This window comes from Colletotrichum acutatum (genome assembly GCF_030867785.1).
Source record: "Colletotrichum acutatum strain CBS 112980 chromosome Unknown BDZ83scaffold_43, whole genome shotgun sequence".
NCBI classification, from domain to species: domain Eukaryota; kingdom Fungi; phylum Ascomycota; class Sordariomycetes; order Glomerellales; family Glomerellaceae; genus Colletotrichum; species Colletotrichum acutatum.
The window spans coordinates 234,275-260,411 of record NW_026849037.1 but is presented as its reverse complement, the minus strand read 5'-3'; the positions used below and the strand labels follow the sequence as shown (position 1 = coordinate 260,411).

At 51.0% G+C, this 26,137-nt stretch overlaps 9 protein-coding genes across 9 annotated transcripts; 5 read left to right on the top strand and 4 right to left on the bottom strand.

The window, feature by feature from the left end:
- Nucleotides 1–1,541: 1,541 nt before the first annotated feature.
- BDZ83DRAFT_576951 (uncharacterized protein) lies at nt 1,542–2,313 on the top strand (the record flags this gene model as incomplete). The annotated part of the gene is made up of 4 exons (XM_060504967.1): nt 1,542–1,668; nt 1,746–1,797; nt 1,905–2,088; nt 2,146–2,313. The coding sequence occupies 4 exons, from the start codon at nt 1,542–1,544 to the stop codon at nt 2,311–2,313; spliced, it is 531 nt and encodes a 176-aa protein (XP_060365358.1).
- Nucleotides 2,314–3,664: 1,351 nt separating this feature from the next.
- On the top strand, nt 3,665–5,180 carry BDZ83DRAFT_576833 (homogentisate 1,2-dioxygenase; the record flags this gene model as incomplete). Its single annotated transcript, XM_060504956.1, has 2 exons — nt 3,665–3,732; nt 3,848–5,180. 2 exons carry the CDS (start codon nt 3,665–3,667, stop codon nt 5,178–5,180), a joined length of 1,401 nt encoding a protein of 466 aa, XP_060365357.1.
- BDZ83DRAFT_310398 (uncharacterized protein) lies at nt 5,124–11,488 on the bottom strand. The gene is made up of 7 exons (XM_060502307.1): nt 11,135–11,488; nt 10,987–11,063; nt 10,315–10,924; nt 10,046–10,214; nt 6,670–9,965; nt 5,992–6,615; nt 5,124–5,906 (listed from the first exon to the last, which is right to left on the bottom strand). Exons 1-7 carry the CDS (start codon nt 11,135–11,137, stop codon nt 5,346–5,348), a joined length of 5,340 nt encoding a protein of 1,779 aa, XP_060365356.1. The 5' UTR covers nt 11,138–11,488; the 3' UTR covers nt 5,124–5,345.
- Nucleotides 11,489–12,571: 1,083 nt separating this feature from the next.
- Nucleotides 12,572–13,219, bottom strand: BDZ83DRAFT_751902 (uncharacterized protein; the record flags this gene model as incomplete). The annotated part of the gene is made up of 1 exon (XM_060514120.1): nt 12,572–13,219. One exon carries the CDS (start codon nt 13,217–13,219, stop codon nt 12,572–12,574), a length of 648 nt encoding a protein of 215 aa, XP_060365355.1.
- Nucleotides 13,220–14,031: 812 nt separating this feature from the next.
- Nucleotides 14,032–15,328, bottom strand: BDZ83DRAFT_576994 (kelch domain-containing protein; the record flags this gene model as incomplete). Its single annotated transcript, XM_060504973.1, has 2 exons — nt 14,032–15,127; nt 15,174–15,328. 2 exons carry the CDS (start codon nt 15,326–15,328, stop codon nt 14,032–14,034), a joined length of 1,251 nt encoding a protein of 416 aa, XP_060365354.1.
- A 746-nt stretch (nt 15,329–16,074) lies between these two features.
- On the top strand, nt 16,075–17,739 carry BDZ83DRAFT_730536 (uncharacterized protein; the record flags this gene model as incomplete). Its single annotated transcript, XM_060512846.1, has 4 exons — nt 16,075–16,493; nt 17,027–17,060; nt 17,403–17,672; nt 17,712–17,739. The coding sequence occupies exons 1-4, from the start codon at nt 16,334–16,336 to the stop codon at nt 17,737–17,739; spliced, it is 492 nt and encodes a 163-aa protein (XP_060365353.1). The 5' UTR covers nt 16,075–16,333.
- Nucleotides 17,740–18,067: 328 nt separating this feature from the next.
- On the bottom strand, nt 18,068–19,564 carry BDZ83DRAFT_777447 (glucose N-acetyltransferase; the record flags this gene model as incomplete). Its single annotated transcript, XM_060515481.1, has 3 exons — nt 18,068–18,114; nt 18,344–18,970; nt 19,039–19,564. 3 exons carry the CDS (start codon nt 19,562–19,564, stop codon nt 18,068–18,070), a joined length of 1,200 nt encoding a protein of 399 aa, XP_060365352.1.
- A 1,817-nt stretch (nt 19,565–21,381) lies between these two features.
- BDZ83DRAFT_751899 (uncharacterized protein) lies at nt 21,382–22,134 on the top strand (the record flags this gene model as incomplete). The annotated part of the gene is made up of 1 exon (XM_060514119.1): nt 21,382–22,134. One exon carries the CDS (start codon nt 21,382–21,384, stop codon nt 22,132–22,134), a length of 753 nt encoding a protein of 250 aa, XP_060365351.1.
- A 1,560-nt stretch (nt 22,135–23,694) lies between these two features.
- Nucleotides 23,695–25,076, top strand: BDZ83DRAFT_620376 (uncharacterized protein). Its single transcript, XM_060508191.1, has 4 exons — nt 23,695–24,118; nt 24,210–24,299; nt 24,351–24,469; nt 24,562–25,076. The coding sequence occupies exons 1-4, from the start codon at nt 23,866–23,868 to the stop codon at nt 24,817–24,819; spliced, it is 720 nt and encodes a 239-aa protein (XP_060365350.1). The 5' UTR covers nt 23,695–23,865; the 3' UTR covers nt 24,820–25,076.
- The last annotated feature ends 1,061 nt before the right edge of the window (nt 25,077–26,137 follow it).

Below are 26,137 nucleotides of genomic sequence, written 5' to 3'. Positions count from 1 at the left end.
CTCTCAAGGCTGGAGATCTTGCGTAGAATCTCTCTTGCGAAAAAAAAAGCATCAAGATGATCTTGAGATGGCTTTCCTCCCACACACACACCTACACGTACACTCACACTCTCTTTCTGTTGGCACCCATCTTCATCGCTGCATATAGGTAAGGTAGCTTGGGATGAGACGGGAGGAGTGGGCCCGACCATCTCTGGACCGTCAGACTGCAGCTTCAAGCTCTCTATCTTGGCCCTTTCCCCAGACTTTTTACCCCAGACTTTGCACTTCGGAGACCGCACTAAAGCCGATCCGTCAGGAAGGCCCCTCGAGTGGTTGTTCGACCTGGGCCGCGCCATGCCCGTTTCGGACAATCAGCCAACCAAACCAGTCGGACCATCTTGCTCACACAGTCAGGTACCGTTTCCTGACAGGTAGGAGTAAAGGCAATGGAAGAGAAGGAGCAAGTGGAGGTTCAGGATAAAGAGTCAATGCAAGGCAAGAGCGAATTGCATGTACCTTCCTCAGCATGAAAGTAGTATCTTCCAGTTTAACCTTACATGAGCCCACGGAGGAAGGCATCCAGGGTAGCAGAGAGAGAGCATAGAGAAAGAGCTCCTGTGGGTTGTGGTTCTCTCTTCCCCTGGTCAGTCAGCTCAGGTCTGCCCCCTGGTCCCTGCACTGCACCTGCTCCCAGCCCGGACCACCCGTCACCTGCCGCCCGTTCCTCGCCGTCCTCCCTCGCCGCAAGTCGCAGGCCTGCGCGTATCTCATGAGCTTCCATGTCACGCGATCGCCTGGCGACGCCATTGATGGGCAGTTACCCCGCCCGGTCTGACGAAACCGTAATGCATCGACAATGGAATGGCTACCACTCCAAGGCCAATGCAGGGAGCTTGCTGCTTCTTTCCTCAGTCAAGTAAGTAGTCAGTAAGGTAGTAAGTACCTACTGCTCGCTCAGCTCCAGCTCTGGTCCGACAAAACCGACCACTCCCAGGGCCCCAAGCACCCCTTTTCGTCTAATACGTGCCAGTACACCCCCAATCCAATGTACATCTCCAAGTATCCTCCCGCGCCGCACTCTGCTCATCGTAACATCAGGTACCTCTTCTCGATACTTCACTTTTGACGGACCCCTCTCTCTTCCCTCGTCTCCCCTCCCCTCTCCTTACCTCAGGCCCGCACGCCAGGTCAGGCGCCCGACCGGATCGACATCCATCTACCTCCTCTCTTGCCCCCTCCTTCTCTTCCCTTCTTAATCCCCTCCTCATCCCACTTCTCCTCCAACCATCCTTCTCACAACCACACATCACCTGTTCAAAAAAGGTAGCTACCCCTTTACCCCTTTCCTTTCCAAACGTCATCCATTGAGAGAAGCAAGAGAGCTCCTGTTCCTGGACCTCGGAGCTTGAAGCTTGGAGATGCTCCGGGGCTGGAGCTGGAACTTGAGCTTCAGCTTGAATTGGCATCATGGGAAGCTCCCTTAGCTAACATGCCACCCAGATAACAACACACAACACGATCACCTTTGATCAAACACTTCACACAAAACAACTGACATCATGACGGAACCGCTCACCAAGGTCGACTCAGCTGTCGAGGGTCTCTCTCAATCACCACCCAAGGAGTCCAAGACTCGCCGCCAATCCTCCGCCGCGGCACCTGGCGTGTACAACATCAAGGACCTTGGTACGTCACTCCCTCAACCCCGCACCTGACTTGACCCTTGACTCGGCTACTTCGGGACACGACTAACAGTACAACAGAAGAAGAAAAGATTGAGCTCGAGCTCGCACCGGAGACACAACGGACAGGATGGTAAGTAGTCATTCATTAGATATACCTGACTTGCCACATTACCCACCAAGGATTGTCTGATGGTTGCTGTCGCCATACATCAGATAACACAGGCTGACCCCAAACAGGAAGATCAACACTTCATCATCGCAAGTAGAGGACAAGGAAATCCTCAAGCTGCACCTGTCAAAGCCCCCGGTCAAGAAGATTGACCTGCATTTCCCCCTCGGCATGGAAGTAACAGCACGCAACCTCAAGGGAGTAACAATAAAGGATGCCTTGGACGCCATCCACAAGGCGTATAAGAAGAGAGTAAGTACACCATAAAAGATTCACATGCCATGACCGAGGCTAACATAGGGTGCTCAGTCTGACGACGAGCTCGACAACCCGTACCTGGCAGGTTTTGAATGGGACAAGGAGGAGTGCTGGACGCGCCTGGTTGTTCACCTCCAGAAGAACCCCGCAATTGAGAAGATTGGCGGCGGCGGTGGCGGCAAGAAGAAGAAGAACAAGAAGAACGAGGGCGAGGAGTAAACCTCCTGACTCTGTTTCTTCGTATCTTGTCCAATACTTCCTGGTAAGACTGCTTGCTTCGCTTTGGCTCAATAGGCGACTTGGCGCAATGGGATATTGCGATAGATATCGTCAGATGGTTGTCAATGGATCCGGATCTCTGCTCTGAAGCTTGATGCTTCGAGGTGTATACTTAGGAGGACTATGGAAGTCTGACACTCGGTTGAGCGGGGTGGCTGGTGGTGATAGCTTGGGTACCCAGTTCAATTGACTTGTTGACCTTCCACATATGCAACCGTTTAATGTTGAGAGTAACGAGCGAGCACGAAGACCTCCCAGAACCAAGATTGAAATGGAAAAGACATTCAGTAGAAACGGGCGTGTAGTTCGAGTGAGTGGATATGAGTGACAGTCCGCGATTGCGGCTTGCCTGCATTCATCGTGACCCACTCTCCGGGGAGCAAGGGTCCTGCACGCCGCAGCTCCGTAGCGGCTTACCGTGGATTCCACGTGAAAGCCCGCAAGTCCGTGGGACCCTGACTGGATATCGATGTCGGGTGCATCATCAAACCCCTGATGTTTACGCGCGGCTAGAAGTAGTATCACGGATCCCTTGGACACAAGATGAAAACAACGATGCTGAAGAGTCCATTGAACAGTGAAAGGGAAACCCCTCACTTGTTCGCGGGGTACGGATGGCGGGGTAATTCCATCGCGCACTAACAACATTTCGCTGCAATTCACAGGTAAAGATGTTAGTACTTCAGCACCGCTTTTGAATGCCCTCCGACATGCATGATGGTCAACTTCCAATTGATGAGATCACCCATCTTAAGCCGGAGCATGAACCATCCTCGGCTATAGTCAAGCGACTTGACCTCTGGCGTGAGCCCCCAATAATGGCACCATTGAGCGGAACCAACGGCCGGGGCATCTTCCTTCGAGAGCACAACTTACGGTACACAATGCATTCTGGGTAAGCACGTCGGAAATCGGAATTGAGAGGTCCAAGGTTCACAGAGAGCAAAGCACGGACCCCGGCTAACGTCGGCAGACGCCGCGTCTTGCCGCACCTTTCCCTCTCATACAAACGCGGAATATGATACCGGCGCAGACAAGCTGCCCGCCCGGCTTTGGGAGGAATTGGATGGCATTTCACCCAAACGTCATCCAGAAAAGGTCCGCGGGGGGAGGAGGCGGGGAGGACGGCAGTGATATTTGAACGTCGTGTATCCTCGAAGAAACATTGGTGTATCATAATTTCTTATTTTTTTCATCAATCAGCTTTTTTGCGCAAGAACAACATCACCAGAGTCTGCGACTTCACCCATCTAATAACCCTTGCCATTCCCAAAGAAAAGAACCCGTAGCAATGCCCGTCACAACGTTTAACTTCAAGGAGAAGTACCGCTACCAGGTCGGCTTCGACTCACATCTAGAGTACGTTCACAACCTCACTTCCCAATCGCCCGTCTTGCTTTCTCACTCATCCCTCGCTCCTCCCCGCAATCTTCCACCCCGGAATATGCTAACATCTCCACCTTCTCCTCCACAGATCCGAAGCCGTCCCTGACTCCCTCCCCATCGGCCAAAACGCCCCACAAAAGGCCCCCCACGGCCTCTACGCCGAAAAGCTCTCCGGAACCTCCTTCACGGCCCCTCGCCACGAGAGCAAACAAGCCTGGCTGTACCGCATCCTCCCCTCTTGCGCCCACCACCCGTACGCCCCGACGACAGCCCCGTCCCCAGAAACCCGCGCCCTGCCCTCCGCGCTCCAATACATCCCCAACCAGCTCCGCTGGGACCCCTTTGACCATGACGAGTCCAAAGAATGGGACTTTGTCGCCGGCATGCGCCTCGTCGCCGGCGCGGGCGACCCGACTCTGAAACAAGGCATTGGCATGTACGTCTACGCCGCGGGCCGCAGCATGGACGCCAATGCGGCATTCTACTCGGCCGACGGCGACCTCCTCATCGTCCCGCAAGAAGGCACCCTCGACATCCGCACAGAACACGGCTGGCTCCTCGTCCGGCCCCTCGAGATCGCAGTCATCCCCCGCGGCGTCAAATACCAGGTCCACCTCCCCTCCGGCCCGGCCCGCGGCTACGCCCTCGAGCTTTACCAGGGTCACTTTACGCTCCCCGAGCTGGGGCCCATCGGCACAAACGGCCTCGCCAACGCGCGCGACTTCCAGGTGCCCATCGCCTGCTTCGACGAGGACTTTGGCGCGACGGCGCACGAGGGGGACAACAACTACACCATCACCGTCAAATTCAACAACGACTACTTTGCCACCACGCAGCCTCACACGCCCTTTGACGTCGTCGCCTGGCACGGGAACTACTACCCCTACAAATATGACCTGGGCCGCTTCAACACGATCGGTACAATCTCCTACGACCACCCGGACCCCTCCATCTTTACCGTCCTCTCCGCCCCCAGCGGCGTCCCCGGCACCGCCATTGCCGATTTCGTCATCTTCCCCCCGCGCTGGCTCGTCGCCGAAGATACCTTCCGTCCCCCCTACTACCACCGCAACACAATGTCCGAGTTTATGGGCCTCATCACGGGCGGCTATGACGCCAAGCGCGGCGGAAAGGGCGGATTCGTCCCCGGAGGCGCGAGTCTGCATAATACCATGTCTGGCCACGGCCCCGACGCCGAGAGTGGAGAGGGAGCGAGGAACGCCGAGTTGAAGCCTGCCAAGGTGGGCGAGGGCAGCTGCGCCTTCATGTTTGAGAGCTGTGCCATGGTGGGCGTTACAGAGTGGGGTTTGAGGACGTGTAAGAAGGTGCAGCAGCAGTATGCTGAGGAGAGTTGGGGCGGGGTGCCGGTGCATTGGAAGAAGCCTGAGGGTGTGGTTTCTGGTGGGCACTTGTTGAAGTAAAAGCGAGACGAGTAAAAGACGGGTAGGGTGGATGTATTTGAGTTGATATTTGATGAAGTATATGATCATTGGGGCGTAGCTGCCTCCATCCTTAGCATGTATAGCTCTAAAAGTACGAAGATCCAATGAGAACGAGGTCAAAAGTCATCAAGAAAGGCAAAACACCTAATACTGCATCTTCCGACACCATCGCTTGCCCGCCGTGCTCTGATAAAGAGTCACCCAGAACACCACAGCTAGAGTTGCCGGTATACTAGCATTCTGCAAGTCGGCCTCGTGACCCATGGTTGACAACCAAAATATCCAAAACAGCCCCGCTGGCAACAAGATACAAAGAATAGAGTAAATAAAAAAGCCCCATGCGTTCGGCAACTCAAATGAAGAAAGCCCATATGCCACCTCGTGGTCCAAATTTCTCGGCTGCCACTCGAGGAATCGCTTGGGTACCCTTGCCAGCAGCTCGGCCATGCGATCGCTGGGCTCAGGGACGCATTCTTCGTCAAACTTTTCTGTAAAGGTATTTGTACAGTTATGCAAGAGTTTGATTCGAGGGCAGTCAGGTTTGCAATCGTAGCAGTGACTGTAGAATATCGGCTGCGATATCGGAGGAGACTCGTTGGCCAGTCGTTTGAAGTCGTAATCCAAGTCGTGCGGTGCCTCGGGCAACGTCGTACTACTTGCACAGCCATTCGCGATGGAAGAATAGTTACCGTTCAAGTGTTCGTACTAGACGCGCTCTAAATTAGATATGATGCCATGACTGTCTGGGGTTACAAGCGAGGTGCTCAAGGAACCCTGATTGATAGCTTACTTTATCAAACCCCCAGTGATGGAATCGATGAATAGAAAGATATGTCTTGAAAATGCTACACCGAGCCCAGTACTTGGTTTGCAAGTCATCCAAAAACTTCAAGTCGGTAGTTGTTGCTTGAACTTCGATATGGTCATGAGGAAAAGAGACAGCTTTGATGACGACAAAACGGCCCTTCACTCGGATGCCTCGTTCTTGCTCTTCGGGGGTTGGTTTCTCGTCACTCGGAGGTTTCCCCCGTGGGTGCCGGGATTTCGAAGTCTTTTTGGTCATCGAAACCGCTGCCAGTCTTCGAGGCTCGGCCACATGTCGCCTACGTGGATTGTTGGGAGGCATATCTGAGCCGCGCGGGCGATTCTGACCTTGGCCTCTGATACCGGACACTGGTCTCCGCAAGGGCGAGTTGCCTTCATGATCTGGGTGGCTTGTGAGCGTATCTTCTCTAGATTCAAGAAGACTACAGACTGCCCCCGAAAAAACGACCCGTTGATTGCCAAAGGGACAGGGATCCCGACTTGTGGTTTCTAAGGCAACTTTGCCTAGCACTGAGAGAAAATCCAGCAAAGCGCGAATCTCGACGCCCAACTGGAAGGATATTCGATCTCTATGCTCTTTGCCGTTGCACTAGCCTCTGATTCAGCTCCCGCAGGGTACTCTGTTGATAGTGGGCTTACTCACATTGAAGCATTTCCAGCAAATCCAAGCTTCATCCGGGTTCAGCCGGGGCAAAGGTGGCCTTAAAGGCCACCAGCCCCATGTTGTTTCTGTGAGGTCTTCCCAACCTCTTTGGACAAGCTCCAACCATGTAAGACTTCGGTCTACTTCGATCCGAATGCTGCTTTGGTTCATTATGTGCCTAGATCTTAGATAGGCCACGGCTGCAGTGTAGCAAATGGGAACATCCCCACAAATGAGATAGTGGTGGTACACTTCACTGGGAATAGGTGAGAGCTCGATGCCCTTATGGCGAAACCGATTATAGAACCCGAGCAGGACGCTCACCGTGTCGATACTGCCGCTCTTGAGTGCGTTCTTCCAGGTCAAGATGTCTGGGTCGGCTCCTGACACAAGGAGTTGCTGAAGCCAAGCAGCATTGCCTTGTAGGGCGACAATGTCTGTGGCAGTCTCCTCAAGTTGATTCCTCTCATTGACGGGACATCCGAAGGAAACAAGATGCTGCGCGATATCATTTTCGCCTCTCTTCGCTGCGAGATGGAGGCAAGTGTTCCCATGCTCGTCTTTCTGGCTGAAATGTGCTCCTCCATCATGCAAGTCTTCCAGAGCATGAATTTTCTCGCTCTCACAGGAAGGTCTGTCGCAGTGCCCAGGGCCATTGAGGACAAGATGAATCGCGTAGCTTCCTCTTCTTGAAGCATCAGGAGAAATACCGACGTCAAGGAATAGTTTGATGTTCTCTAGGGAGCATGTTTCGCATGCGTCGAGGAATGCATCCTCGACTGTGAATCCGGGGAGGAGTAACAGTTTGATGGCGACCGGCCGACTCAAGTGTCTAAACCAGTCAGGAATCAGACTTTTTGGCTGTTCGCAAGGCAGGAGAAAGCTGTAGTGATCCAAGAAAACCTTCATTATCTCGGTGTCACCACGATCTGCCGCCTGAAGAAGTGCCGAGTACTTTTGGTGGTCATTGGGGACTTCCTGCCCTTGTTCCAGTAGAAACCGAACCGCCCCTGAAGCACCAGTACTGGTAGCAAGGCTCAAATAGTCGTAATCTTTGAAGCTTACGCTAGATGAGCTGAGAACCTCTATCATCTCAATGTCATTTTGGCTCACAGCAAGTGCCAATGGCGTAACCTTGTTATGCCACTTGCACTGTTTATAGCCCATAGTCTTACGCGTACGCTTGGGTTCGTCATCTGGCATTTGCCAGCGGGAGTCAACACAGGCTCCGCGATCTAAGAGCAATGAAACCAATTGGGACTGGCCGAGCCGTGTTGCAGTCGCCAGAGGAGAGGTTGCTCCTTGAGACAGAATTGAGAGTGATACAGAGATCTTTGCTGTTGGCCGAGCAAATGCCATGGTGATCTCCTGAGCAATAAGAGCGTGACCTCGCTCAATTGCGTGCGTCAGCGCCCGGGATAAATGAACCGGGTGCGCAGCAAAATCGATCTGCTGCCGGAGAAGAAGCTGAACCACGGATTCATGTCCGCTCCACGATGCGGCCATCAGCGGCGTCCATTCTTCGCCCTTAGGGGTACATTCATCGGCTCTCATGGATCTATGTCGGAGAAGCCTTGCGACCTCATTGGCTTTTCCGAGGAAGGAAAGCACGATACCCTCTGTTGGATATGTCGGAAACCTACGCAGTTCCCAGGGTTCCGTCGACTGATTCTCCCACCAAGGCCTGAACCACTTCTGCAAGAGGAAGGACCTCGGACTGCATAAGTTGTGGACAATTCCGTGGAGGTACTCTTGGTGTTGATCTGAAGCCTCCTCGTGGAAACTCCACTGCGTTGCTGCATAGATATATAAGGGAAACGCAACTTCAGTGTCAAGCATTGAATCGTGTTTGGGAACCTCGTTTGATGACCTGTCTAACCGACTCAACTTTGTCAAGTATGCCAGACATATTACAGCAATGCGGGAGTTAACATCAAGATCGGTTCCCCGAGAGACCTTTGGCAGAAAACCGCTGCCAGCGGCGGTATGAGTGGTCGACGACAAAAAGTCCTTGACTGATCGATGAACGACATGAACCGTCGAGCCTTTCACTTCTATGAGAGGGACTTGGGAGAAACAGAACCTGATCGATCTGGGGCGAAATTTGTAGCGAAGGTCTAGGAAGCTCGGTGGGTGGACTGAGGTTGGAAACCCATGTTGATAACCACTCTCTGTCTCGAATGCAACAGCCGCAGCGAGTTCCTCGACTCGTAGAGGCCTTCGAGCAAACACAACCCAATCCAGACATTTCAGAATGTATGATTTCTCATCAGCCTTCTTCTCATTGACTGAAGAAAGAATGGACGAGTACATGTCGTTCAGGTTTGTCGGATGCTTTTCCAATTCACTCAACAAATTCTCGCTGGTCTGCACTTCCAGAGCCAGTAAGGACTTCAAGACGAGTTTGACCCAAAGGAATACCCCGTCAGATCTCTCAACAATCCTGGAAGCAATGTCTTTACGCCTTTCGACTTCGTCATTCGACCCGAGGAGAGGAAATGTTGATTTGACGACTGCTTGGAAATCCTTTGCCAGGCTAGATGCAGCCTCTCCGGCGGAGAGGCTAAGATGCTGGACTTGGTGACTCTCATGACTGCTGACTGAGAGATAAGGCCTAGAAGAAAAGAGAATCTTCAGTTTTGGAGAAGACGTGCGACAAGCACAACTAGTGTCAACTGCACAGGGCGATCTCCAGGATTCCTCCGAGGGAGCGACGAGATGACCTGCCAATGCATCAAGCAGGTTGGTGCGTACAACAGGGTCGCACTCATCCAACGCGTCTATCACGCAGACGATGCTTCTGTGCTTTGAGATTTCCCTCAAAGCTGTGACCAGGCCGAAATCAGTGCCAGTGGACCATTGGTGTTTTCTCTTGACCACTGGGGTGAGGTAGCGAAGGAGAGACGGTTGGCCACTAAGAACTTGGTGAAGAAGTGAGCGTAAGATACTCTCAGAGGACCTTGGGGGGGCCGATAAATCGCAGAAGAAATTTGCCACAGCGAAAGAAGGTCGAGCGACCGCAAGAGGCTCATACGGGATGTCTTCGGCAACAGTGCAGAGATAGTTCGAAACATATCTCAGCAACGTCGATTTTCCACTGCCTGGCTTTCCTGTCAACCACAGCATTGCGCTTGTGTCGCCTAGTAGCCAGGAATTGAAGGAAGAATTCGACCAAATCCACTGCAGGGTGCCCTCAACAGGATCTTGAATGAGATTTTCTCTTGATTTGAGACCAGGGGGATATAATTGTCGAAGCCATTTCAGGTCTTGAAATTCGAGACTATATCGAATAGGGTCTGGCCATCATGTGAGCTGGAGGTCCTCGCTGTGATCAAATCACCAATCATGGCTTACAAGCCAATGATGCTTCACTTACCTGACTGCGCGATCCATCCTAAAAGCCATGCTAACTTATTACGGAAGATGCAATAATTTGGATCACTCGAGCCTGTGAAGGCCCAGAAGTCTTGCTGTGATGATGGTAGAGCGATTATTGCTTCCTGTTCTAGGGGCAGACCGAGAGTGGCACTATGACCTGGTACAGCCTTTCATAAGTTGTTAGCCAACGTACCCCGACTATAACCCCAGAATCTTGGTCGGTTTATCTTTCGAGATTGAAATGATTACAAGAAGAGTTTAACTTACCAAAGATGACGTTTGTCCATGGAATGAGAGAAACCTGAGTCGGCGGGAGTATCTCGAGAGCCATTCATCGTGGAATCTCTCGGCAGAGAGAAGCGATGAGAAAGATGACAAGGCTTTCACGAAGTAGGGGGCTTTTCGGGATATTTTGGTCTGACAGGAGCCCGAAGTCCATAGCTGTGATGCGAAGTCCGACACGAGGGTTTCCAAGGTTGCGTTGAGAGATCTTGCCCGATGTGGTGTCCCAAAGAAGGCGACCCCTCTCGTAGCCCTTCTGATTGTCTTGAACCTCGAGTCCAGTGCTGCGCGAAGCAAGGCATTCTTGACAAGTATTCCACCCACACCATGTGCGATGAAGACAATAGGCCGCAGGGGATCTTTTTTTCTCAGCTTGATAGCATGTTGTAGGAGATGTAGGGTAATGACTTGCAGTCTGTTCTCTGTGAAACCAGACCGGAAAGCCCAATGCGGATCATAGTCGAAGAAGAGTATTCTCGAATGTGGAAAGTCTGAAGGGAGAAGGTCATGGACAAAGGCTTTAGTAAGGTGGTCCCGGTTGACCGAACCAGTCAACGATTTTCGGGCTGACTTCTGTCCAGGAACGACAATAATGCTAGAAGCGGATCAGGAACCTTTTCTTACGTTCACTTACTTCATGATGACAGAGATACTCACTCTACTTTCTCTACTACCGGAGACACGATTCGCAGATCAGGGGAACCATTCAAGTCGGGATATATCTGAAGCAGAGACTAGAAGGAATCTTTCAGTCCTCGTGCTTATGCATACACGATTGTGTGGAGGAGAAACTTGTGAGACTCACCATGAGTTCCAGGCGTGTCTGAGACCTCTGGCAAAAATGAGAAGCTGGCAGACGGGTGGGAAAGATCGAAAATGGTGCCGAAAGAGACGGAAAAAAAAGGAGCAATTTTTAGCTTGTTCCCGATTCTTTTTCGAATCAGATGTTTCTCCTCACGAAGAGAAGCTCAAGTCTGATATTGAAGATTCCTCTAAACTTCGTTGGCACACAAAATGAAAGGAAGGAAAGGGAGTCAAGAACATAGAGAGGGGAACCTTCAGACTCTCCACTTCGAGTACCGCACCGCATGGTCAGAGGCCGCCTTCTAAGGCAAACCTCTGAGGCCAAAGTGTATAAAGTCGAATGCTTCATGTCGTCATGTGGGCTATGCATCGTAGTCTTAGAGAGAGGAAAGTCCAATAGGCGGAGCGCGCTTCCTGGCTAGAAGACGTCTGTTACCCCTGCCCGATGCCCCTTTTTTCAATTGATCGGCACGTAGTACTGGAACGAGGAATGGTCGCTACCTATTGTGGCTGCCGCGCATGTGGGCTAAACATGACTTGGCGGGCACGGCGGACAACAATGTGGTGCTGTACGGTGTGGTAGCACCACCTAAACTCTGCCTCTTCCTTCTTCTGCGTCGACATCTCTCATTTGTCCCCTCTACACCGAGAAGGTCGCTACCTCGACAAGTTATGCTAGTAAGGGGTTGCTGAACTCCATGTCTCAGAACGCCTCGGCCTACCCAACGCCAGCCAGGCGGGGCTGAACTGCGGGGCACGCATGCCGCAGAACAACATCATCAAATCAAACCTGCGCAGTGCGGGGCGCCATAGCCGCCTAGTCGAGGAAATTGTAGAATCCAGATAAACCCGCGCAGTCTTCCGGTGGGGAAAACGTGTTGCCACGGTTCCATCTGAGTTGCTATTTCAAGCAAGCATATCCAGGTCCATAAGCAAAGAGTTGTGCCAACGCATTTGCTGGGCCAGGAACATGTTACCTTCGGAAAGGCTATGAAAGCCGTGGCCGTGTTGGCGGGCCTTTATTTAGCACACTGAATTGCACAGGTCTCCAATTTCCAGACGGAGTTTGATAGTGTAATATGGAATAAACATCCCTCGTATTGTCCTGTGAAAGAGCTTCTGGCCCTTGGCTGCCTCGAGCCATCAAATTAGGGGTGTCAACCGGCTACTCCAAAGGTGAATCTTTCGACGCTGGCATATGCGCTTTGAATCTCTCTTGCAGCTTGAAGTAAGACTTTCGCATTATTTGTATCTATGGACAGTAGCGCAATACTGAATTCGTGATACAAGTCCATAGTTGATTCATCGTCACCAACTTCGAGCACAACACGAGTGTTTGCGCTGGAGAGAGGCCTCACTACCTCATCTCGAAACCATCGTAACCATGCAACACTTCCATGATCTAGTCCTTCAAGCCCCCGCAAGGTCCAAATGGCATTTATTCCTTCTTCGTTTTCCAACCAGACGCAGTCACCCGCCCCACGATACCACTAGCATCGCCCTTCACGTTATCCCCCGACGCCGAGACCTCTATCTTCCGCGGGACAATAGTGACCAGCATAGGCCACCATGGCTCAGAGCCCTCATCCGTACTCCACGTAAAGAAAGACGCCCCAAGTTGAGCATTGTAGTAATACACCAATTGCAAGTCCTCGTTCACAGCTTCACCCTGATCCGCATGGCCAACGAGATCGGTCATTCGAAATTTCGCAAGCGTACCGAGTTCGCGTGCCCCAACCGCGAGATGCGCCGTCCATCCGCCACGCGATTTGCCAGACAAGATGTACCGACGGGCATGGACCCAGTCATTGATTCGAAGAAAACCGGGACACTTTTTGAACGTGACACAGCCAGATTGGGGTTGAACGTTGTCTTCCGAGATGATGAGGCCTTTTTGCAGGACTTGCTTGAGATCTTTGGTTTTGGTATAGAGCATAGCCTCCCATTCTATCTTCGAAAGAACCGTCTCTCCTGGATCGGAGCTGTAAATGAACAGGATATTGCAAACGAAATCTTTGGTGGCGTTTTCTGCCGTGATCTTGTGCGGCTGGCGATTGCGCGGCTGGCGGCTAAAGATGGCACCCATAATGATGGAGCGGAGCATGTCTTTTGTAATGCTTTCGTTGTACTGCAATGCTTGTGTTGTGTTGATTTGAGACAGATGTATCGAGCTGATGAAAATGAAAGGTGCGTGATCAAGCAGCGAACCCAGTAGAAGACAGATGCAAGAGAGGTCGGAAGCCAAGCCTTACCTTCCTACGGGGAAGGGAAGGTGCGCACGGCAGAAGCCGTTCTTTCTGCTTGCTGTATATTAATTACTTAGGTAGTAACCCCCCGGATGATCCCACTTCGTGTACATAATGCAATACTCATATTGACTTAACGCCGAGCGTGCCCCTTCCTCTTCTATCTTAGCCTGCTATGCTTGCAGAGCGGCCTTTCTTGGATAGAGCGGCGATTCCAACAGAGATCTCAAAGACCAGGGGAAGCCCATCACTAGCGATCAAAGAGAGAAAAGGAGGCACTTTGGCATACGTAGGGATCACTGGCAACACGAAGAGCTACTCAACCAGCAGACTGGCCCCTTAGGGGCACAGCCCTCCATGAAGCAGTATAATAGGCCCCTGTCCAAAACAACCCCATTCCCGGCTATGTTTGTTGTAGTCTTGAGAGAAACTTGCCAAGCCACTCAAAAAGGCGACTGCAGTTGACTTGACAAGGCCGGCTGACCAAATTCCCTACAAGCGGGTCCCTCGGTATCAAAGGCGTCACGCATATAGGAGCATACCTCGTATGAAGGTTTTTTGTTTCTTTTGGCCGTCTTTGACTAAGGCAGCAATATACTTTTGGGGAATCTTGTTTCCTATGTCCTCCACATAATTATCCATTGGCCACGGCTCACTGGACCTGGAGCAGCCATCCGTCGCCCTCCTTACCCATTGCACTGACGCCACCCCAGAAGATAAGACTCTTTCCATCTGCAGCGCCTGCACCAAAGTATCCACGTGGTCCTGGGTGCGCCTTTCCCTCCGTCTTGACTTCCTCTGTCGGGATGAGCTCCACCTCTGCCCAGCTGAACTCGCCAGAATCAACACGAGGCAGCTTGTCACGGATCGCATCCTTCACAGCAGCCGCGTTGAAGCCGTGAGTAGGGAGCTGAAGAGCCCAAATATCGGTGTAGAAGTCCTTGTCGGCTGAAGTGCTGTTCTCGCCAAACATATAGACGAGGTAGTGTCGGCCAACACCAGTGTCGACTGGCACTAGCGCGCCGCCTTCGCGTGGGCGGGGACCCGGGGTGAGTGGGTTGGTAGGGAAGTTGACAGTCTTCCACTGAAGAGCGTCGGGCTTCTCACGGTCCTCGGCGTTGGACTTGAGGTCCATGTAGTGGATAGCACCGCTCATGTTAGAGTCAGCCCCAATGGTATAAAGAACGTTGTCCACGAACGCGGCCGCGAGAGGAGGCTGAGGAGAAGGCGGCAACGCTGTCCAGGCAAGAGTGTCAAAGTTGTACATCCAAGTCTCGGTAGATGCCTCCTGCCCTGATGCAGTCCTTCCTCCGTGGAGAACCAGGAAGTCCTGGGTCTGCTCGACAAAGATGTGGTGATCGAATCTCGGCGTGATGGTCTTGCCAATCTGGCTTGCTCCTTGGATCTTGGTCCACTTCAAACTCTCAGAGTCCCATAGCCAGAGACATGTCTCGTCGATGGGCTTTCCACTAGCATCAGCACCGCCATTAACGATTACGAACTGGCCGCGGGCTGCCGCCGCATGTCTTGAACGCGGGGAAGGGACGTAGGTCTTGCCAGTCTCTGCATCCTGCATTGCGAATGCCGGATAGCAGGCATAGGCTGCTACTGGCTCACCCTTGGTCATGGCCGGCAAAGAGAGGACATGGAAGTCGGTAGAAGCCAGCTCGCCCTCTGCTGTCTCGCCGCCAAAGATGCATGCCTTGTGGTTAACGACAGTGACTGAGTGATGGGAACGTGCAAGAGCGCTGGTCAAGTGTTAGAGTCAACCCCCTTGAAAGGGATCTGACTTACGATGTGTCGAAAGCGGGGGACTGGGTGGTGGCGACCTGGGACAGTGACACCTTCAGAGGCTGGGTGGGGCGTGCCACGGCGACGGCCGCTCCAGCCTCAATGCCGGTGGAAACGACCTGCTCGGCTACGACAGCGCCTGCTGCGATCTCTGCCATGGTGATCGTGGTGGTTGCTTGGTGTCGAGAGATAGAGACGTTAATTGTAAGGTGATCGGGAGCAGAGAATGAGCAGCGATAGCTTGGTAGCTTGTGGTCTCGCAAGTGGTATTTTGAGGTGTGTTGTATGAGGGAGAAGGTATCATGAAGTGCCGCACTCAACAAATGCGTCAGTTGAGGTTGGATTGGTTGTACTGCAGCAATATCCGCTGCGAGGTGCTTGTCAGGAACAACTGGGGAACGTTGAATGACGTAGGTACGGTACTTGGGGTCCCTGCCTTCTGTGTACGGTATGACGTCACGTGTTCGCGTCTGATCGTCCCTTCCGTTCTAAAATGGGGTTCTCAATGTTGTCCGACATGAAAATTATTACGGAATTGATGCAGGACGAACAGAATGTCTCCCGTATGGAGAAAGGACGAACATGGAGGACTTTCCCGCCCCGGTTCGACGCGTCCTATTCCTGCGAGTCAGTCACCCAACTATCAGGAGACAGAGGACCTTCATACAATTAAGCAGGGGTTTACGAACTGATGGATGAGTTCGCTTGAACAGCATTATGGCGTACGAAAATAATTGCATATATCCTAGTCAAAGCAGCTCTGAAGCAAGGCCCCGACGCATGATGAGGCACCTCAGATTCCCGGCGCCGGCCCCTGGAGGTTACTTCGGCGAAGTGGAGCCTGCCCGCTTCAGTATCCGGACCCGCAATTCCGGACCTTCCAGCCCACCTCATCCTACAAAATCAACGAAAGCACTCGATTCTCCTCCGCAGACGGGAACGACCAAGTACGTCACCAGCAGAAAATCAGGAGTTGTGGAACTGTAGTCCGCCCCAAGCACCGTTCTTGTGAGGAAATACTCGTCATACAACGGACAATACTGCAAGACCGTCGCATTGAAGTACCCCTGCGTGCACGCCAACTCCTTGAACCCACCAACGTAACGCCCCGACGGAGGCTGCATCGTGCAATAGACATAGTCGAACCCGACGTCCTCGCCGTTATGACCCCTGCGTGCCTAAATCCACCCACGGGGCAGGAAATGCACCAGGCCGAAGTTGCTAAAGTCGTCGTTGGCGAAGAAGTGATCGCCATAGGATGTCTGCGTGACGATGCGGCCTTTGCTATCGAGGATAAAGACGCTGGCGGCTCCCTTGTCCGGAGTATAATGCGGCTCGAACAAAACGCCGACCTCTGCGAACAACTCGAACCGTGGGTTCGCGAGCACGCATTTGCCGTTGTAGTGTGGGACCGGCGTTGAAACTGGCGCGACTGTTGCTGAAAGATAGAAAAATGAGTCGCTGGCTGAGGACGTGCATTTGATCTTTCGTGTATGAGTCGCAATCTCCGCTTGCTAAAGTGTCCCCAAATCAGTGTCAGCGACAATCATAAAGCGACAATGCCGGGGACTCTATGATTCTCGACTTACCGTGACAGTGCTAGTCAGAAGTGACACTTTGGCTGTAATGATCGGATAGTATTCGATATTGGTGTACGTAATGAACGAAGTTGTTACCTAGTGATCATACTCTCGTCAACCCTGGTCTTTTCAACAGGCCTCAGTAAGAATTGCCGGCATAAGAAACCTACGATCCATAAGATCTCAGTCTCAACACTCTTGATGTTTTGCGACTATCCAAGGTGACTGGCCCTGGACATGGGTAAAGACACGAGCATGCACTCTTCTGAAATGTAGGCGGGCATACTGAAGTCACTGCTCTGTCTTTAAGGTGATTCATGGCCTCTCGCCGTTTCTTCGGCTTTGCTGTTGTGACTTCGAATCGCCTACAACAGTCAGTCAAAAGCACACGCCTCATTGTCAGCTATATGCCCTACTCGACTGTCCATGTTGGCTTCACGGTCACAGTTGCTATGTAACTATAGGTTGACTCCTGTAACAGTGGAAGTCGTGTCAGCTTCTTGAGGTTCTTGACGGAGCAATGTGGAACATGACAACGCATACCGTGTAAGAGAACGTGGATGTCGTAGTTGTCTTAGTGCCCTATCAATCACGACGCCACGTCAGTCTAATTTACGACCCTAGAGTCTATACTACCTACTATTTCTTCAAGAGTGAAGGTAGACGTCTGCGTTTTGGTTGTTGTCGTAGAGACGGTGCCGACCAGAGTCGTAATTATCGGCAGAGGGCATTCCAAGACTGAAGAACAAAATATCGACGCGGACGCTGTGCGGCTGATGACTGATGTAATCGAGGACACGCGTGAGGCAACGCTAGGAACTGCGAAGCAAGACGATGTTGATTGCGCGTACACGATTGGAGCTGCTCGCTGCAGCAGAAGTAGTGCACCTGCGATGGTCGGAAGTCTCATCATTTCAAGAAGGTATCGACGTACGGTAATGTACTCTGGACATTACTCAAGGATTTCACCTGTAGAAGCGCCGATCTAAACGAGATCCGACTTGGAAAACCATCCTCTCACTTGTTGTCAATTCTGAATTGCCCCTCCAAGTTCCTACATCCAGCTTACCGCCACAACCATAGGCTCAACGCCACACCAATGAAATTCACAGTCAAGTGACATTAGTCTCCGGCGCATCGCTGCGTGTATGGTAGTGTACATCATGCACAAGATCAGCCGCAGCCCTAGCGTCGGGAATAGGTAGTTTGAAGCCAGCAATTGTTCCAAGGGTGGATTATCTGTCTTTAGTACCCATTTGTTAAGGCAAATGCCTGCGGTCTGGACAATGGTTCCTTTAATATCGCGACTTCTCATCCCTAGGGTCTACGGTAGTCTTCCTGCACGAAAGAGGTAAGATGGAAGCCTAGTTGCATCCAAGGACAGCCACGTTCAGGCCAAGCTGTGGCTTTCATTTGATCGCCAAGCTCCATGCATGGAAAGAAAACTCAAGATTTAGCTCTCGATTTTACTGCATATTTCGTGCTGGGTATCTGTCGTTCTTCAACTCAAGACTCGTTCAAGTTCCCAATGTTTGACAGGTTGGATCAGGTGTTGATACCGCAAACTTGCTTTAGGCATGTCAGCAAAATCACGACGCAGTAGTTGAATGGAGTCAAGTGTACTCACAGATCTACGAGCTCTGAAGTCTGTGTAAAAACTAAGCCATAGTTCTCTTGCAGTACAATCCTCATTCCCATCTTTGGCCACGCAGTCGGGTTGTCTCTCTTTGATCAAACTTTCAGAAGATTTCAACCAGGGCTTATGCATAGGCCAATCAGAGAAGTGAAGATATTTAGCCTCATTGTAGACAGTTACCGCATCCCAAACCTCATCGCCGTTTCCAAGATAGTAGTCTTGATGATCGCCACTAAAGGACCGAGTCAACAGCGCATACGGTCGGTGAGGGAGAATCATGGCGCTGTCTTTGTACAGATCGTTGATGATTTCCATGTCATACTCTTCTTTCCCGGCATGGTCTACTTTTTCCACTATTCTGGCAAATTCAGCAACGCTTGGCTGCACGAGCATGATGTGTGAAGCAACTATCTTCTTCTCTGGATAGAGCCAGTAGGCCCGCGGTACAGCTACCGTAGCTGACGGAGAGAGAAACAGTTCATCGATATTCTGTAGCAATGTGGAATCAGAGTCAATAGAAAGAACTCGATCATACTGGGTCTGGTTGAACGCTAAGAGCTTGGTGAAAGATTCGGCCCACGTAGCTATTGTAGTTGACGCATCAGTATATCATTGACTTAAAGAGTAGGTTCTATCAAGAGACTCAACTCACGATCTGAGCCTTTTCTATGCTGAACAGTGATGGGAATCAGTTTCACGCCAAAGGTATCCCTCGCATGAATGAGCAGGGAAGCATCTTTGGTGTTACCACTTGTCGCCAGGGGATCCAGCATTTCAGAAGGGTACAGCAAGATGCGATCAGCTTTACTTTGCAGATGCTGTAACCTCTCAAACACCATGACCGAATTGCAGAGATATGGCGTGTTGGTGGCATACTGTACATAGGCGAATCGGGACCAGTCTACGTCTGCATGGCCCGTCGCGCCCTTGACTTGACTTAACTCATGGGATGATGGCGAGGTAGGGCGTCGGAACCTCGAAATCTGAACAGAGTTGTCGAGAACAAAGACCACCAAAAGCACACCAATGACTGTCCCCAGCAGCCAGCGAAAGCGCTTCGATGCTATAACCTCGGAAAGACTTGGCCGTTCTGTACGGGAGGACGGATCACTTTCAACCGCATCGTAGTCTAGGCCCTTGCTGCGGTGCCATGATGGAAAGAGACCTTGAACCGCCATTGAGAAAGTAGATGTAGCGAGGAGGGAAGTGGGCGAGCAGAGCGGCCAGGCACAAGATGTTTTTTCACGGCTGTCAGATTATGCCACCTAACTCTATAAGACGGATCTTTGTGGATACGATCGATCTAACTTTGGCCTAGGACGCTCACGAGATTGCTGGACAAGCTTGCTGTGCCGTTGTGAACCCTGTCGTGTAATAAGAAGAGTGGATTCCCACTTCCAACAGGCGCTTAGCTTCGAACGCAAACTACTTACCAAAAAGCTTCTTGCCGGTGGGCGCACTCTCTTGCAGCCAGATCCCTCGAAAAAGTGAGAGTGTCTAGAAAAAAAGAAATGGAAAAGGAAGAGAATAGAGAGAGAAACCAGAATTAATGGATCTGGTAGTCTAGAATATCTGAAGAGAAGTGTGAATTCACAAAGGTGGTGGTTGTTGGGAATACATGCTTTGTCCGAACGAAGCTGAGGCCCGGATGGTCCGCAGTCTGGGCAGAATTCTCAGCTGCGAGGACGTACCAATAATCCCGACTGCCGACTCCTTGATTCAGTAACTACTAGCAGCTCATGTCTTCTTGGATATAAATAGAAATTTTCCTGCAACCAAAACGAGCGTGGAAAATGCACTGGTTACCGCTTGATACCAAATGGAGATGATTGTTGGATGCAACCGACGAACCGCCGCAATCCTGCCTATGAATGCCCAAGACCGATATTTTATTGCTGTCTATTCATTTTTTGTTCCCTGTCTTCTAAATCTCGCACTATTGGCATCTTAGCTTCTTTGTCTATGTCTCAGGTTCTGCGATCCCCTGCTGGTTTCTGTTTTTCGAAGCTGTTTCTATGAATCGCTGAGCCATGGCCCCTAGTTTCGACAATGGCCATCAACTCACCGCTCGGTCTCCCAGTAATTATTGTCTCTTCGAAAATGTCCAGATTCTTTCAGCGTAGAGCCGATTTCCTTCTCAAGTGACATGATCTCCCTCGACCTTCCGACCAGACGTTCAGTAGCAAGTCATCAGAACTAATGCCGGCGCGAAGTCGAACACGGCTCTGTATCCGGAACAAACTCTCATTCTTTAAGAATTGAATTTAAAACTAATAAGCTCAACCTTCCCCTCGGGTCCAATAGCACGTAAGCCGGCACATATCTTACATGACAGCATTGGTCGTTCAAAATGGTACCAATTCAAAGTCTTGGGTAACGAAATGCGTACCGTACTGCCACCTAATAATCAACCCCTCGTCAAATCACAGACTCTACCCTTTCCCTGGTTTCCCAGTGAAACTAGTATACATGATCTGGGGCAACGTTCTAGCGCATTCTGGGGAGTATAGACACTAGGGGCTGTCTGATTAATGGCTTAGCCAGGCTTCAGACCCGAGTAAGTCGTCGCCAAGTCTGGCTTAGATTGTGGGGAAAAGACCACGACCTCGAGCAGGAGTAGCCAATTCTTCTCCCCGGCCCATCTAAGCGGCTCAATTGTAGTAGTGCTGAGGGTATATGACATATTCAATTCGCCGACTTCTCGTCTTTCCATTGTATTCAGAACAGTTCAACACTGCTGCTTGTCGGACGGACTGTTCACTGCATATGCCTCCTCCAACAAGTAAATGTCGGTCCCGGATGATTCGACTCGGGCTAATTCCACGGACTGATTAGTTGCGACTGCTGTCTTTTCCCCAGCTACCTGCCGCAGAGCTTATAAATGATTTCCTTTCTCAACCAAACATGGTCAAAGAGCAAGTTTCCCCTTTTCTCACCGTCCACAATTTCTAAGATGATGCTGACAGCGCCCATCGACACTCGGGTTTCGGCCCCAATGCAGCTTATTGTCGTTATCACTAGCTATGTCATCTGGGTCTCCTTACTCCTTTACGGACTTTTCCTCCGAAAGAAGGAGAATACGTGGTTTTATGTCACTATTGCGCTTGCCGCGGGTCTCGGTGGTATATTTGAGCCAATTTACGACAATGCGCTTATGCTCTACTTCTACGGCCCCGGCCAGTGGACAGCTTTCACCTCGATGGGCGTCCCGCAGCCCATATGGGTTTATAGCGGCTACGCGACTCTCTACGGCACCGTCCCTGTCTTTTTGAATCGTCAAATCACCAGCGGCATCACACGTCGATGTTTCTTTCGATACGCCGCCATAGAGCTCGCCAGCTCATGCCTCTTCGAGATCGTCGTTATCAACGGTGGCGTGTACGAGTATTGGGGTCCCCACGTGCTCCGCATCTTCAAATATCCCATTGTCATTGGCATTCTAGAGACCGTCCAGGTTATGTTCTACAGTGTCGCCGTCGCCAACCTGCGCGCTAAGAGCGATCGTACGGGGTACAATCTCATTGGCGCGTTACTCATATTTCCGATAACTTTCATGGCCGCCAATATCGGCATTGGCGCGCCTCTCATTATCAGTCTCCATTCTTCTATCAAATCTGAGGCCTTGGTCACCTTGGGGACGATGGCGTCCATTCTGGGCTCCGTGGTCGCCATCATGGCTCTCCCAACCATGATCCCTGGAATTGAGGAGGGAGTGAGACTACCGACGGACTCTTCGAGTTCTGAATAAATAATATCGTGTTGGAGTTGAAGGACAGCCACAACCGACGGAAGTTCTTGATTAATTATGGACCGTTGCCATTATATTATCCAAACGCAGATAGATCATCTATCCACCCCAAAAGAGTGGTTTGTACGATGCATGAAGATAAGATCTATAGAATGGTGTTTAAGGTATATTTGTGGCGTTGCAGCTATTTCTAGTCTACCATGGCGCCCCGAAAGTTTACTAAACAGAAATAGTTCAGATGCTATCAAATATCGCTTTTGAGCGTTGAGCTTGATAATGTTGTTGACTAATGTGGCGACCAATTGAAGACGTCTGCAATGACAACGTTCACTTCTCTGCCTCCCCTTCAGGTTTTCCACAATGAGCGGGCTGATGAAATGCTAAAGCTCAAAAAGTCTGCGAGGATGGTCGATAAAAGATATCTCGTACGAACTCACTGCGAATTGACTAGTTAGCATACACTGGTTGTGCGATGGGAAAGAAAGGCATACGTACGGATACTGTTTATCTGCAGATATTCTTAGTGCGGCAGAAGCCACAGCAACGCTGACCGGTGACTTTGCTAATGCAACATTGGCGGGCATTCAGCTCGCCACTCGAGAACGGGTGCTCACCGAGCGGAGTGGCGGCGGCAATGGCGGCGAACGCAGCAACTAGGACGAATTTGAATTGCATAATGATGGTGTTGCGGTGGTAATGGGCTAACGAATGATGTTGGTTGAGATTAATGTATAGCGAAGAGAGTCTATTGAGTGTTGCAACGTATACTCATTTATATACATCCAATGCGGCTAGGTTGGTGTTCTAGAGATGCGGCCGTGTGTTCTAAACTAAGACAAAGTCTCTCTCGTATGACCTCGCCAAAAGTCTCAACGTACCCTTGACCTCTGCTCGAGTTAATTAGGTAAAGTAGGATCAGTCTCAGCGGAGCAATAGTATCCCGTCGGTTGCTGCATGACTCTCATCCGACAGGATGTACAGGGTTGTTGACTTCGTATTTCCCCAGATCTTTGACTTTGGAACCGACGAAAACTCGCCGTGCATGTCTTTGTGATTTATGAGAAAAGAGACGTCTCATACCCCAGACCATCTCGCTAGGGAATGAGTCCTATACTTAATCTGTACCACTGCGACTGTGCCAATCTGGCCTGGCTTTGCACCATTGGCGAGGTGTCACCGAGGTGTCACCGAGGCTCATGTAGAACAGCTTCAGGATTTCCCTTCTGCAGCTTCAGTAAAAGCAGAATGACATATTCCGTCAATTGAGGAATTGTGATAAGGGTACGGAGTGTCCTGGTGAAGCACTGAAGCCAAAGATACTTCTTTATAATTTATTTGACTTTACGCTCGCCGTCGATCCGGAAAGACGGCAACAATTATGAAGCCCAAATTCTTGTCATGGCGTGGTTTCACGCACGAGATTGAAAGCGGGTTGGTTCCGGGGCGCAGATTGTCGATCAGTCAGTATACTGGAGCCTACTAACCTGGCAAAGTCGGCGGGCATAACCGGAACGTGCGACACCGAGATGAGTGCACTTTACTCAGGGCAGATGAGGCGATGCCAATTATCGAAGATTCGAAGCTGCTGACTCGTTTCACAACAATCCTAAGGCCGTGTTATTTATACTCATATGCTACCTCATCGCTGAGGCCGCGTTAGCAATGTCCGATTCTTCTCATCTCGGACGATTGTCTCCTTATCGCACAGCGTTGATGGGATGAATAGCGGCAATGGACTCCGAGACATGTCGTGAAAAGGGCAGGTTGCTCACGTGGTCCGACGATGACTCCGATAGCGGTGATCAGCCACGTAGAGTAAGCCGACGACCTGGGGCGTCATGTATCATCACGGCGCTTGCGTTTTCGAACCTTGTCCTCGTCGCTCTCTGCGTGTCCCTCACACTGCGACTAGGTGGCCAACCAACACCAGAAACTACACCACACACTGTTGCAGCCTCGGGGCCCTCGTGGCTTCCACCACAAAGTAAAGAAACTGCCCATTTCCTTTTCTCGTGTTTTCAAGGAATTATAGGAACCAGAGTCACAGGCACTTTCTAATATTGGCTGCGCTACAGTACCGATAAAGAAGACGCTCAACTCCGAACCTATATATGGAGGCCTGATTACGAATGAGAGCGAGGAGGCTTGGGATGCATTGATGCCGCGTATGTTCCCGACACTTGGTTCTGAACCGCATGGTCTGACATTTCCGCCAGACGGCCGTGGGTTTGTTATCATCAAGAATGAGACGGCCGTTCAGGAGATGCCAAAGTTCAATGCGACCATGAGTGAGTACAAGGGAGTAATATCTGTCTTCCACCAGCTCCATTGCGTGGTAAGTTTTCAGCATTCTCTACAAATGGAGTACATGCATAGAAAGGGACCCGCTTTCAGTTAAAGATGCTAAGAGAATGATAACTTCGACAGTGGGCCACCCGGGAGGCCTTCTTTCGGTTACTGCGTGATGGCAACTCGACTGAGATCGACCTCGGGCACCTTGGTCACTGCTGGGACTTTGTCAGGCAAGCCATCCAGTGTCGTGCTGACACCACCATCGAGTGGCAGGTGTCGGATGAGCTCTCTGGAAGCCTGGGATGGGGCTACCAACATCAGTGCTATGATTATGACGCCCTGCTTGCCTGGGCTGAAGAGCATAGGTGGGGTGATGAACAGAGTATTCAGTAAACAGTTCTCTACTAAATCAAAACTCCATTATGCCAGGTACGCTTGATGAATTTTCTCATGTTGACATCACATTCCTACATTATGGCCTATTGTTCCGTCTTTTCTAGCCGTTGGTCTTGGGCAAATATTTGTACTCAGCACGGGTCCAAGCAGATACGATGTTGAATCTTTCTTATACTGTATCATATTGGCAAGAAGATTAAGAAGGAATGCACATGCTCATCAGAAAGTTTTCATCCTGTTTGGGCTAAATGACCTACGTCCGTTCATCACGGTTCTATCAAATGACAATTCAGAAGATCGACTGCAATGCTCGATCACTGTGGCTGAATCGAAAGAAGATAGGTGTGCGAGTCTTGACATGAAAAATGAGGTGTTCAATCCAAACGGGGGAAACCGGTAGTCTGCCAGCCGATGCCGGTTGACCCCCGAAATAATACCCGAAAAGCCATCCGATTCCGGGGCCCAACGACGCCGGAAATACTGCAGGCAGCGAATCACCATCAGCTTCTGAATCTGGAAGCGTATCCGAGTGCCGACCGACTTCCAGATCTGCGCCGTGTGACAAAAGGGACGGAGACATAACCGCCCGCCCCACAATGAACGGACTTCGCCCACGGAGCTAATATGGCATTACTTTGTTGTACTCAGCCTCTGTTGCTCGTACAAGTCCTTCGTCACAACTCGACTGAAGCTGTTTCATCTCCCAGGCTTTCCTTGACTTGCCTTATGTCAAGAAACGATCGGCCAAACTTCTTCACAGATGCTCTTGATTATCTTTGGGACAACCAGAGTACAAGCCGGCACCGCCCAGATTGCGGGGTTATCAAACACACACTGAGTCGTATCAACAGATTGCGTGCTCGACGCCCAGGATAGCAACATTGCGACCACCATTGCTAATCAAAGCCATTCCTGATGGTCTCCTTGGTGGCTATCCCACCATAAGACCGGTCTTGTTAGATATGAATGGCGTCATTTCCCCCCATCCAACAACACCCGACGCCTCCATCCTTTCGTCTCATGTGGTACTGAACGCCAATAACATTGCAATGTTCCATGAACCCATCAGTCGGTACCGCATCGGCTGGTACTACTTGGCTGTGTCTTTTTAAAAGTCCGAGAGGCAACGCAATCGAATCCTTGTCAGTATGCAATAGTTGGGACGAATGCCCCTCATCGGATATACTCCGACATGGACGGCCTTTTGGAGGGGTAGTCTATATAAGCTCATGTTCACGACTTCGGGGGTTGGATCCTGGGCGCGGTAATCCATCTTCAAGTTGACGTTAAGAAAGGAGAGAAAACACTAGCGGCA

Bases quoted from the DNA above. Each gene is read 5' to 3' on its own strand.
- BDZ83DRAFT_620376 (XM_060508191.1), top strand. From the start codon at position 23,866: ATGGACTCCGAGACATGTCGTGAAAAGGGCAGGTTGCTCACGTGGTCC. The intron at 24,300-24,350 runs GTATGTTCCCGA...CATTTCCGCCAG, and splicing joins TTGGGATGCATTGATGCCGC to ACGGCCGTGGGTTTGTTATC. The intron at 24,470-24,561 runs GTAAGTTTTCAG...TAACTTCGACAG, and splicing joins TCCACCAGCTCCATTGCGTG to TGGGCCACCCGGGAGGCCTT.
- BDZ83DRAFT_310398 (XM_060502307.1), bottom strand. The intron at 6,616-6,669 runs GTGAGTAAGCCC...ATCAGAGGCTAG, and splicing joins TTTGCTGGAAATGCTTCAAT to TGCAACGGCAAAGAGCATAG. The intron at 5,907-5,991 runs GTAAGCTATCAA...GAGCGCGTCTAG, and splicing joins ATCACTGGGGGTTTGATAAA to TACGAACACTTGAACGGTAA.